This window comes from Drosophila arizonae, chromosome 2 (assembly GCF_054131065.1).
Source record: "Drosophila arizonae isolate 15081-1271.41 chromosome 2, UAZ_ARI_1.0, whole genome shotgun sequence".
Lineage (NCBI taxonomy): Eukaryota > Metazoa > Arthropoda > Insecta > Diptera > Drosophilidae > Drosophila > Drosophila arizonae.
The window spans coordinates 29,811,234-29,824,062 of NC_142922.1; the positions used below are offsets into that span (position 1 = coordinate 29,811,234).

A 12,829-nucleotide genomic window follows, 5' to 3' on the forward strand; every position below is an offset into this window, starting at 1 on the left:
TTCGCAAAATATAAGTAATCATATTGTGTATTTATGTGCGTGTGTGTATGTAATATTCGCTCACACAAAGCAAAAGCCAATGCCTGGAAGTATGCAGCAAAAAATAATATGCAGCTCGGTGAGCTCTCATCTGCTTGGGTTTCCATCTGGATGTCTGCTGCCCGGCGCTATACATACTTACATATGCATGTACTATGCATGCTAAATTTGATAGAAACATGCTGGTTAAGCTGTACTCTCACACACTCACACACACACACGCATGAGCACACGTACTAAATCCTTTGACATGCAATTCGTGCCGTGCAACTGTTGCAATTGTTTGTTTATCTGGCAGTCTGTCGGCTTACTTTGTGCCTGTATGTGAGCGGATTGTAATTGTGCGTGAGCCACGCCCCTAGCCAAACAATGCACACATACACACTCACGCACTGGCACACACGCGCACACACACTCATGCACAGCAATCCAGAATGTGTTTTGCTGCAATTTTGACATTAATTAATTATGCAAACAGTTTAAACGAAGTTTATTTTATTTACACATGTTGCTGCATGTTTGTCACGCTCTTAGAGAGGGAGAGAGAGAAAGAGAGAGAGAGAATATTACAACTATGAGGCAAAGTGGATTTTAAATAAATGCCACTACATACATACCGCGTACTCATATTTATATACTACACATGTGTGTAGCAAGTATGAGTGCTTTAATCGGAAATGCACGGTTAGGAAATACGCTCACCATGCGCCCGATTCTATTTTAATTATTGATATACACACGGGGCTCATACTGGGAAATAATTTATTCATAAATCGGGGTGTGAAGAGTCTGAATTTTTCTTAAATTTTTTAGATATGAATATTACACCAAATAGTCAAATATTTCCTTATTTTCATGTATGGTCCATATGGCTCTTGCTATTCTTGCTTCATGCATCATTTTATCTGATAAACACGTTTCATGAAACTAATCTACCCCGCTTCACAATCCTTGACACGGCACTAGAAGGCCCGGGATACACAGCTACATACAATGAGAACAAATGTAAATTTCATGATTTCGTTGACATCCTCATAACTTTCAAAGTGACCGAGTTCCTTTGAATCGCTAACTAAAGCCACAGCTCACACCCATGATGCTCTTCTAGCTCTGCTCTTCAATTATAATGACAAATTAAGGTCATGATGAAATGTTTGTTGTGCGTTGCTATCGAGGCAAATTTGTTGTTAATTTAAAATTATTGACAATACATTACTATAATGATGCATAATTTTTCATCAACTTATTATTTTTAAGCCAAATCAGGTACTTCAAATCAAATAAAGTAAACAATATAAAGAGGACCACAAGCTCATATATAATTTTGTAATATGACAGCTAGAGATCTGATAGAAATCCGCTTCAGTTCTTGTATATACGTATTCTGGTGATAAGTTATAGACCAGTCGTGGCTTTCAATTAAATGAATGCGGTGTCTTTTAGTCGGGTAATCTCTCCCTCTCTCTTATACTAATTTGTATGAATAATATATATATATTTTTGGATTGCCTAGAATATGATGGAAAATAAGGCATATAGGTTTACTTTGATTTTGGAGGCATACACAATTATCTTAAGATTGTCAAATCTCGCTAAAGGTTTAATTGTATTTGCATTGTATGTTTCCAATAGATACGAAGTATTACTCCTGCTAGGGACATTACTTAAAGTACACAGAGTAGCATCAAGTTGAATATAATAATACATTATATATATTTTCAATCAATGAAATTGTTAAGCTTCCTTCTCTTTCAGTGAAGAGCAACTTTCGCCTTAAGCAGCTGGAAACTTATGGCCTTGGGTTGTGGTCTTGACAATCAAAAGTAGATAAGAAGTTCCCTCTGGTAAATAAGAGAGCAATAAGTTCTAGGCAAGTTTCCATAGCTTAGGCATTCAATTGACTTGACCGCATTTCTCGCATTTTTCCAGCAAGTCATCAAATCATACTTAATAGGGAGTGGAACATATATGCATATATATACATATTGTAAAACTACATGCATATTTGTAACTAAAATCTAAGATTTCCTAAAGTTTTCTGTTGCCACAAAGCCGCGCTGCAATCTCACTTCATGCACTCAGCTTCTTGTCGACTAAACAAATACATCTGCGTTTACTGCCACTGAATTAGGCAGAAACAATTCAGTGTGCAGTATTGTCGGGAGTGGCCGACTACTAGATACCCTGAGTAAACCAATACATTCGAATGCGCGCAATCGAGCTTCTTTTATATCAAGTATACGAAACTGAAGCAAGCTTCGTTTTGACGACCAAGTTAATATATATTAAAACAGAATGAGACAAAGAAACATTATATATTTATAGCAAAGATATTCTAGCAACTTGTAAAAATATACGTAAAGTTAAGAACTCTACTCATTTTTGCAATCAAGACGCATTTTAAGAGATTCATTATACCCTAGTAAGTCCATTTTAATGGGTTAAGGATGCAACTTTGTGCACTCGCTATTCAGTGCATAAAAGTGGAGAGCCGTGAATGGTTTGCGATGTCTGTGGTTGCTTCTGGCTGTCTGCTTCCCTGCCCGCCCACCGCATTCCCTTTGCTAACATTTGGGAGTGCTGTGTTTGTCTGGACGATACATGGAAAGCCTGCTAAGTGGCCTTTTATTTCTATGGCTGAAAAAGTCAACGACAGTGAAGAATGGCGCTGGTGTGGCGCGACTTAGCGTTTCGCTCTCGTCCGTAGGCCATATTCCTGCACTCTGTCTGGCCGTAGGAGTCTGTCCCTGCCTCTCTGCCTCTGCCTCTGTCTGTGTCTGTTGGTGTGTCCGTCTGTGTGGATGGTCCAAATTATTTGCTGTCGCTTGCGCCTTGAGTAGGTTGTTTATGCTTCCCAGGCTGGTGAAAGCCGCAGAGTCTGACGTTTTGGTCGCTCGGCTTGCGGTTGCGAAAACGTTGTTGTTATCATTACTGTCGGCAACGTTGCCTAGTTATCTGCTGTGGGGGCATTCTGTGTTGCGTTTGAACGCCATTTTCACATTTGTAGTGTCATTTGCGGTTTAATTCCGAGCTGCAGCTCAACAACCAGCGAGGCACATAGGCAGGCAGTAACCCAGACAGACAGATGCCTTCTCCAATTGGTGCTTTCATCAAATTTGCAAGCATTGCGCAACTCTCAAATTCATTAGCGAAACTCCCAATGCCACTAAATCGTGCCCAGCTGTCGACATCCACAGAAACTTGTTGGCCAACATGATATATATTTATGATATTTGTGAACATACAGTTGTAAAAGTTTCCATTTAAAATTTTAAAATTTAAAGAGACTTGTAATAATATTAAAGAAAAACTCCTCAACAAAAGCAATCGCAGGTCTTTCTAGTTTCGAAATGAGTTAGCAATGACGTAAAGTTCATTGACTTTTCTTGTTCCACTTAGGGCATCCAAATGCTGTGTTGGACATTGATTTGAACTCACTACAGAATTCAATTAATTTACTTTTGTGTGTGTGTGTGTGTGTGTGCTGCGTAAGGAAAACCGAGAAAAAATTGTTTGTATTTCTCGTCCCTTTTGTTGTTGCGTGCACTTGCATACATTAGGCTCCCTTTTTAGTGGGGTGCTCTTGCCTGTGTCTGTGTGAGTGTGTGTGTGTATCTATTATAAATCAGTTGTGACCCAGTTTTGTGGGCTACAGAATGCAAACAATTCATTAATTGTTAGCATGACAAAATCGCGCGCGTGAAAAACAATGTGCAGCCCTCTGATTAATGACGGCCAGTTTATCTAGGAGTATGCCAGAGCATGCCCTACACTAACTGAAATACACACACCCACATAGACACAAACATTCAAATAGAGGCGTATGGGTGCGTATGTGTTGAAATGTAGCCGTGTCTGAATCGTAAATTGGGTAGACGGCAGGGCGACCTTCGAAAATGCCCAGCAAAGAAATGCCAGACAGTCAGTCACCAGCTGATGGTACAGTGAAGCAAAGGTGCACAGACGGTGATCCTAGCAAATAATAACACAGTCGCATTGAATTGCTTAACTTGCTTGCAATAGATACACACACACATATTTATTCTATACAAAAAGTAATTATTTTAAAGTGGATTATTATTAAAAATTCCGAAATTAATAATTAATAAAAAAAAAGTTAATGAGATATAAAACTAGGAGATTTTAATCAGAGTAAAATGAGAATTAATTACAAACATTACATGTAAGATAAAATAAATAATAATGAATGAAAATAAATAAATAAAAAATGATTTATCATTTGATAATATAGAAGCAGCTGTATATTTTCTATATATTTGCTTAGTATTAACGAATTTTCCTTTACAATAAAATCTGTCTGTATCATAGCAGAAAAGATAAAAATCTAGACTTTAGCATTATATAAGTATTAAAATAAAACAAAGAATATAATGCCTTATATATGAATGAGATAAATTTAATCATCTTTCCTTTAATCATCTTTCCTTTCATATGAGCGCATTGATGTTGATGAAATTTACAAGTATGTATTTACATAATATTCGTAAATGAAGAGAATATCATAGATATATCGTATAATACCTATATGAATACAAATAGATATAACAAATACATTTTTAAGTATCATTAAATGTTACTCAGATCAATAAATTGTTTATTTTGAAAAGTCAAATATTTTGTTTATATGTATCTTTCATGTCTTATTTATAGAGACATATATTTATCGATTTTATTTGAATTATGATACTTAAATGATTTTACTTAAATATTCCAAATCAATGTTGCAGTCAGTGATAAATTATTTAAGGAATGTATATATTGTATTTTTATTTTGGCTCTTGATTTTTTCCGGTGCTTGTATTGGCCCCATTGTGCGAGAGACATTGTCGATTCGCTGAGCCACTTGATACGTACATTGCCAATGGCACTGAAGGCGGGAAATCGTTTGCTCGTAGATTCTATGGAGCCAACTTTTTGACAATTGATGTGCACACATACTTATAAGGCAGACTCACGGCAGAGGCGCCCGCAGACGGAGTATGGCTGGGGCCACACCAGGCGCCCCAGTTGCCGTCAGACAAATTGCAATCGTCGTCTTCTTCATCGAACTTATTCCACGCACACGCACACACACGCACACATACACAGCCATAGACACGGACACGGACATTGATATGCTCGTTCTGGAGGCATTGCTCAGTCAATTTCGTTCCAGAAAACCGAGGTAAATTCAATTGAGTTGAGCTGAACAGCCGGGCAAGTTGATCTGAGCCAGCGCACTCAGATAGCTACAATGACGCTTAATTCTCAGCGCTGCAGCTGACGGCATTGCAAAGGTAGCAGGTGGGTGAACAGTGGGAAATGCGATAGGAAAACTCATGGTATATGACTCGAGTTTACAAGACTTTTCACTTTTACTCAAACTTAAGACATAGCGGAGCCAATATAATTTCCAAAGCTTTGCAATTGGCTTACAAAGTCTGCCGTCGCAACGGGCTCAGGCGCTCCACAATAACAATATGTTATATACCATATGTATATATATGTGGAGTATAGAGCTGACACTTAGATTGACTTGGTGCTAAAGCGATTTAGCTGAGGCAGCGTAAGTGCGGCACTACATGAGATATGTGGCTTAACACAGGAGCGCGGGGAGTCTACACATAAGAGTCTATTGTCATATAACTGGGATACTACTCACCCGCCTTGCAAGGGTCCATATCGATATCGTTGGACACCTTCGGTGTCACATGCATGTGCAGCAGCTGCTCGATGCTATATTTGCTGTGATAGGCGCGACGATTGCTCAGCTGTGACATATGGTGCAAGTGAGGCTTGTGCTGCCCGTGGACATGCTGATGATAAGGATGAGTGACAGCTGCATCTTTCACGTGCTCTTTGACGAACTCGTTGTTGTTGTTGTTGTTGCTATTGTTGCTGTCATCGTTGTTGTTACGCTCAGCCTTGTCAATGGCAACGTTACTCAACTGCGGCTCCTCATGCAGCTTGGCGCTTTTGACATGCGCTGAGATTAACACCAGCAGCACTGTGGCCATCAGCAGGGCGTAGTTCGTATAGCTCATTACCCGGCCACCGCGTCCGGCTCCGAGCCGGCTCTGCAGCGCCATCTGAGCGTGCTCTCTGCCTCTTCTTCTGCTGTTGTTGCTCTGCACGTTCGTTCGCTTGTCAATCGTCGGCGTGTTTTGTTCTTGACTTTCGTTGGCTTTCCGAGCTCTGCTTATCGCCTCCGTCTAACCCAGCTCAACAGCGCTGCATTCTCGCAGTGCACGTGGACTGAAATGAGCACGGAAAAGTTGAGTTGAGATGAGTAATTATGCGAGGTAAGGTAATATATGAACATATATATATATAGTGAATCGGCTAAAACTAGCTTATTTTAGTTTTCATTCATAGAGCAAGGCTGATCACTAAATTGATCTGTTTGTCTGTATATAAAAGAATATAAACATATTGAAATTATATATGCCTATATATAGTGTTGATAACCCCAGCCCCTTGTATGAAATATTTGTTTATAATCAGCTCGCTTACGTCGTTGTTTCCATTTACCACTCACATAAGATTTACTTTATAAATTCAGTCTAAGAACCGTTTGTACTAAGCATTTCCATTTGTATTTCTACTACTTGTTTATTTTGTTTACTGTGGAGATCGACACTCTCCGATATGCTTAGTTCGACTTTATGCACAAATGCTGAGCAAGGCTTGTACAAATTTGCCCTCTGGCAATATTATCTGTTCAAACTCTGCTTAATCCGACCATATTATAGACTGTAGCAACAACACGGAACAGGCAGAGCCAAAGCGAAGCCAGCAGTTGGCAACAATCAATGCACAGCCGGTATCTAATTTACATATGTATGGCTGTGCATATGTGAGTGTGCATGTGTGAGTGTGTGCAAAATTGTGTGCTCACATCTGTGCACAATTTGTGTGCATTTACTCGGAATGTTTCTCTGTCCGTTGTCATAGCATATTAGAAACAAAAAAGGTGTAAAATTTTAATATGCGAATGTGTGAGGGGCCTCAAGAGGAAGAAGAAGAAGCAGCACTCTAGGAGTGAAGTGAGGATTGACGGCAGGCAGACGGCCAGCGACCTGCACTCTGCACTCTGCAGGCTGCAGGCTGCAGCTCATAAATGGTGGCTGGCTGCCGGCTGTCGCTCAGATTAGCACTCAATTAATTCGAGTTGAAGGTGTCGCAGCAAGGGCATACGCTGGACGGACAATGTCGCTTAGAAACACACACACACAGACAAACACAATGGCAGGTAATTTAAAATCGCTTAGGCCATCCACACCATGGCGACCTTTTGGCAAACTTTGGCTGCCAATTGAATACGGAAAAAGAAGGAATAAAATGAAAACCTTTTTTTTTCAATTAACTAAAATGTTGGGGCTGCGCCATTATCGCCCTGTAATAGCGCCCCAACCCTGAACCAGCAGCAGCAACAGCAGCTGCAGCAGCCAGGCTCAAGTGAATGTTGGCAATTTCATTAAATCATTTAATTTCCGGCGTGCACAACGAACAATTACAACAACTCTAATTCAACAAAGCAAATCAAGTGCCGGTCTGGCATTTTATGGCAAATTAAGTTGGCTTCTGTGGAAGCAGCCGGCAACCGGCAGCCGGCAGCCACAGACTTAGCCAGCTAGCGAATGGCAAATAAAGCCAAAGACAATTCCAGCAGCAACCCTTGGCAAACTTGCCAACAATAACAACAATCTAGACAATCTCAACAGAAACAAAAGCGCGGCAACTACAGCTGTGAGCCACGCAAAAGAGTGCAACATATTTTCTTAATTTCATTCCATTCCATTCCGTGGTGTTCACTGTACAGGCAGCCAAAGGCAGGCCTTATTTTCATAATGCTCGGTCGCCTAATTGCGCATACGCCGCATGAGCGCGAGGCCCTAATGTGGCACCGTCTGCTCATTTGGGCCAAATTATAAATTCCATTGATTAATTCTCGGCTCAGCGTGTAAGTTCATTTGTTGTTTGTCTAAGGCCTATAGCCAGCTCTTATACGTCAGCTTTTCCGTGTATTTTGCGCTCTGAGTCCGCTGTTTATCTCCAAAGAGAAGAGCACCCACATCGACCTGCCCGCTTATCAGCGGTCAACCTTGCGAAGAGCAACATGTCACAAACGTAAACAAATTAAAATTTCATTGCTGTGGCTCTGGAATTTTATAAATAACAGTGCATAGGTTGCAATGTGTTTTGATGTTTGTTTGTTTTATTTTTATACTTGTTTACGAAATGAAAACAGTATATTGGTTTTCTGTAATGCTCGTCAGTTTGTTGTATGTTTTCCAGTTGTCCGTAAGCAGGAAGTTAAGAAAACTTAAATTTCAAATATATAATTGTGTGTCTTCTTCTTATAAAGTAGTCAATATTTTAATTATAAGGCTAACTTTTATTTATATAATTATATAGAGCAAAGAGACTTATATATGTATAAATACATTCGAGTCCCGGTAAACTCTTTCATTTTAAGTCATTTTAAAAACTGCCTAAGCAATTGTCGTTTCTTAAAGGAGTTGGATTGAATTTATGGAAAGGAATTGAAATAACAATCAACAATCACATAAATTAAACATTAGGAAGAATATTATGCAAAGCTGCTAAGTTGAACACCCTAATATCGAAAAATGTAAAGTCTGTGTTACTCCAAAACATTATCTAGGAAAATGAAATTCTTAGTAAATCATAAAGCCAAATGAAATATAGAAACTCTACTGTAAACACATATATCATTTTGCTTCCATGACAAAGCTATACTTATATGAATTGGTCAACTATGTTCAACAATTTTCAGAGGTAGCTAATGTTTATCATCTATATTTATAAATACATATTTATTTATTCAATATCTCTCTCAAGTATTATGTGGTAATATTCTTTGTTGTATTTGTTTCCTTAGCGAATTATGAAACTTGAGTCTGCCAAGGAGCCTTTCTTCATTTCTGCTTGGCGTGCATAAACGATATTGGGCAATTGTGTGGGGTGATTCTGAATGAAGCGAAGCGTTCGCATTTAGTTTAATTAAATGAGATGAGGGTCCAAGACGAACGAAGCTTCAGCAATTTCACGATTCCGCCAACATCCTGCTGCTCACTCACAGTCACGCCATCAATCAGACTTGTCAAGTGTCAGGCGCCACTTTCAAACTACACGAACTGACAATGACAACGTTCTAGGCTAAGCTGGTAGTCGGCACAATAGCATATTGCCCCCGCTTCGCCTCGCCTCTGACATTTTTAGTGTTTACAAGCGCAAATCTTGACACGAGCCTGTTCCTAAAAAGTTCCTCCAAGAGGCCGCGCACTTTGATTTGTCTTGCCGCCGTGACAGTTGACATTTCAAGTAGCTAACTGTGTACATAGCTGCCAAAGGATGTCATTATTATATACATACATATATACACTTGATTTATTATAATTGATTACTGTGATATGATGCCTAGAGAAGTAAATACTTAAGCACCTGTGTCAAATTGTGCGAAGATCCATAACAAACAGCCTCATATATATATATGCTTATGTGTATATATATATATGCATGTATCTGTGTACATAGGGTACTTGAAAAGCTACTAGTTTTGTTTACAATTTTTGAACGTTTTTGATGAAGGGGAAAAATAAAGTACCTAAGATAGCTGCTCACTGAAAGTTCTAATCTTTCACTCCACAGTCATATTTCAATTTTAGTTATTGATATAATAAAATATCCATTAGCTTCGTCTGCTGAGTTTGGAATTTGGAATTGACCTTCCTTATTTGGTAGGTCTTTTGCAACAAACGACATTTTGATCATAAATTACCAACATTATAAAATGGGCTTGGACGGAACATATTGAGTAGTCCTCAAACCAAACGTAAAAGTTATAATTTTTGTAACAAATTCCGTATGGAGTATTTAAAGATTCGATGTGTATTATAATGTGAGTCAGATTATGACTCTTAACTTCAAAGATCTTCGTCAAAGTAATAGCATAAATGCTATAACGACACAAGCGATCTCTAGACAAGGTCAGAATCAACAAGAATTTCATAGCTCCGTTACTTTGGTATCCAAGTGTACGGAATGACAACCACTGAGGTTCTTTGTGATATGTGAAACTAATGAACGGATGGTTAGAATTGAAGAAGAATAAAAAAATTAAGGGATTCAAAGAGGTATTCAAAAACACCTGGATTCTAACCCGATACTACAGCCAAAAGATCGAACAGCATCTAACTAGAACTAGGAAAATGCTCTTACACCACCCGGGCCAGGTCTTTGCTTAAAGCCGATCAAACATTCCCTTCTACTTTTTCTGTAATAATTACACCCAACACCAATTTCCTTCTCTAACCATTAATTCTTTTTAGGTATTTTGAAAATAGTTATAATTTTAGTTAAATATTTTCCCCAGATTACCTGACATTTCTGCAGTCAACTTTTCTTTAGTTTTCTACTTTACTAAAAGTGCATATTAAGCTGAGACTTAAACAATGTTCTCTACCGATGCTGCCATACGTGTGCCCTGCTTCAACTTGATCCCAAAGCCTTTGTGGCTTAAGCGTTGACCTGGCAAATCCGAGGCGAGGTAGCACACGCAGGAAGACTTAAGGCACTTTTGAAAGGCTTGTTGATTTGTTACTATACCAATAACAGAGGTAGCTTAAACTTACTTTGAAATATGAGAATTAAGGGCTTACGTAAATAATATAATTGCATGGAAAAAAATTAATCTCCCCCAGACATTTAATATGCATGCGAGTAAAAACGAGTGCGGATTCAGATTTTGTTTGCAATTTGGGCTGCATATACACAGACACAAAATGAAAAGTTCTTTATATATATATAGTTTTAATTCACGTCGCGTCGGGCTGAATGTTTGCTTGCGTGGCTGATTAAAAATATTGCATATCAACAGGAGCGCAGTGAATGGGAAGCGCGGGCGGACAGCACTGAAAATTGGCGTAATAAAAAGCCGTAAATTTAAATTAACAGAGATACAGGCGAATGCACACATATGTAGGTAGTGAAGGAGGGAGTGAAGGGGCATTCTCCTATTCACTGATGAACTGCCGGACCGACTTCTATGCGACTTAAATGCTGTACAAACGCAGAATGCAAACGGGTTGCCAAATAAACAGGCAGTGAGGTGAACAAACCAACAGACAAAACGAACGCACACTGAAAGGGAGCAAAGGTCCAGAGCCAACACTGGGCCACAGCCAACTGCAAATAATTAAGCTTGCCCAGCTAGCACCTGTGGCCTCAGCCAACAACATGCCCAGGTGGTTGCAACTGTAACCAAAATGCTCCGAGCTGCTTGTGTCCTGGTCGGGCCGACTGGTCTTGGCCGCTTCGGCTGTAGCCATATGAATGTAAATAAAGCTCAACCATGAAATACACCGCAGACAGATAGGCTGCTGCCGTTACTCGTGCTCCTGCACCTGCTCCTGCTGCTATCCTGTGCTCCACTCTGTGTAACGGAACCCGTGCCCATGACGGCAAATATGTACAGAGATGTGGGAAAGCCGCATATAGAACATGAGCAATGGTCAAACGGCTGTTTAAGACCTAAATTATGCAATTTGAGGGCCAGCACTGAGGCTAGCAAATAATTAATACTAACAACAGAAATGATGATCGACCTGGGCATACGCCACACTACACCGCTGCGGGCTGGGGCGGTGGAGGCTGAGGTTGAAGCCTTGCCTGCTCGCCTTGTCAGCTGCTACGGCTACTTTTTCCTTCCTTTGGCCATAAATAACAATTGCCAACGACTGTGCCACAACATAAAAAAAAGTAAAGAGGAAGGCAGCAGCCAGTACGAGGGCAGAAAATATGGCGCCGAGATTCGGTTTTATGGTGATTGTGTGGGAAAATCGGCGTTGGGTCAAAGCCAGTTGTCTGGCAGCGGCGATAAAAACCAATGCAAATATGAAAAGCAAATGAAATCCTTTTAATTTGGCAAATAAAACTGAATGCCAGGCGGTCGTCGGTTCTCTGTCCTTGGTCCTCGGCTCTCTGTCCTCGACCCTCGGCCCTCTGAATGCTGTACAAATTTGAACGAGCCCAAAAGATGAGCAAAGAAAGAGCACAGCACAAAAGCTGTGGCTGTGGAGGGCTTGGAGTCTTAACTTTTGGCATGTAAATGCTTTTTTCATGTATCCTGCAAGTGAACGAACGCATGAATTAAGTCAATCCGACATAACCGAAGCTCAAGGAGCAGAGAGCTCAAAGTTCATTAAGTTAAACAAAGCTTTTAACATTGAGTTCCGCATGAATAATCATTACGCATTTCATCTTCAATAGATTTATTGGGGCTTGTTTTGTGCATACTTGAATGGCGTCGAACATGCTTGAATACGCAAATGAATGTACGCTTAAGTAGTACTGTGGCCACTCCTGCTGGCGCTGAGAAGAGGCTACAGCGAATAAGATTGCATTATTTCTACTTAGAAGCCAGAAATTTAACGTACTTAAATTACAATTAATTTCGCATAAAGCTGATGCAGAGCACGGACTCAGATACACACATAGATCCTTACTGAGGACGCTTGTCTCCAGACATACCGACACACACTCACGTACACACACACAGCCAGACACACAGCCAGACACCTATGCTCACCCAGTTGCGACATATCATTAACTTTGCTTCATAGCAGCAACAAGAACGACGTTGATAACAAAATATTTATGTCAAGAAGAGGTGTAGTGCGGCAAACGAGATGAAGTGAGATACGAAGGAAAATAAGTCCAGAGTGGGGTGGGCGAAGCCTTGCAATATATATACATATATGTACAT

The 12,829-nt window shown here is 39.9% G+C and overlaps 1 protein-coding gene across 2 annotated transcripts in view; it reads right to left on the reverse strand.

The window, feature by feature from the left end:
- tok (tolloid-like protein 1 tolkin) overlaps positions 1–12,829 on the reverse strand; it is a 31,858-nt gene that overhangs the window by 15,570 nt on the left and 3,459 nt on the right. For both annotated transcript variants that reach the window (XM_018012419.2, XM_089462334.1), the window contains one exon: positions 5,702–6,294. In XM_018012419.2, the coding sequence (XP_017867908.1) occupies positions 5,702–6,128 (427 nt within the window). In that variant the 5' untranslated portion in view covers positions 6,129–6,294. The remainder of the gene's footprint in view (positions 1–5,701; positions 6,295–12,829) is intronic.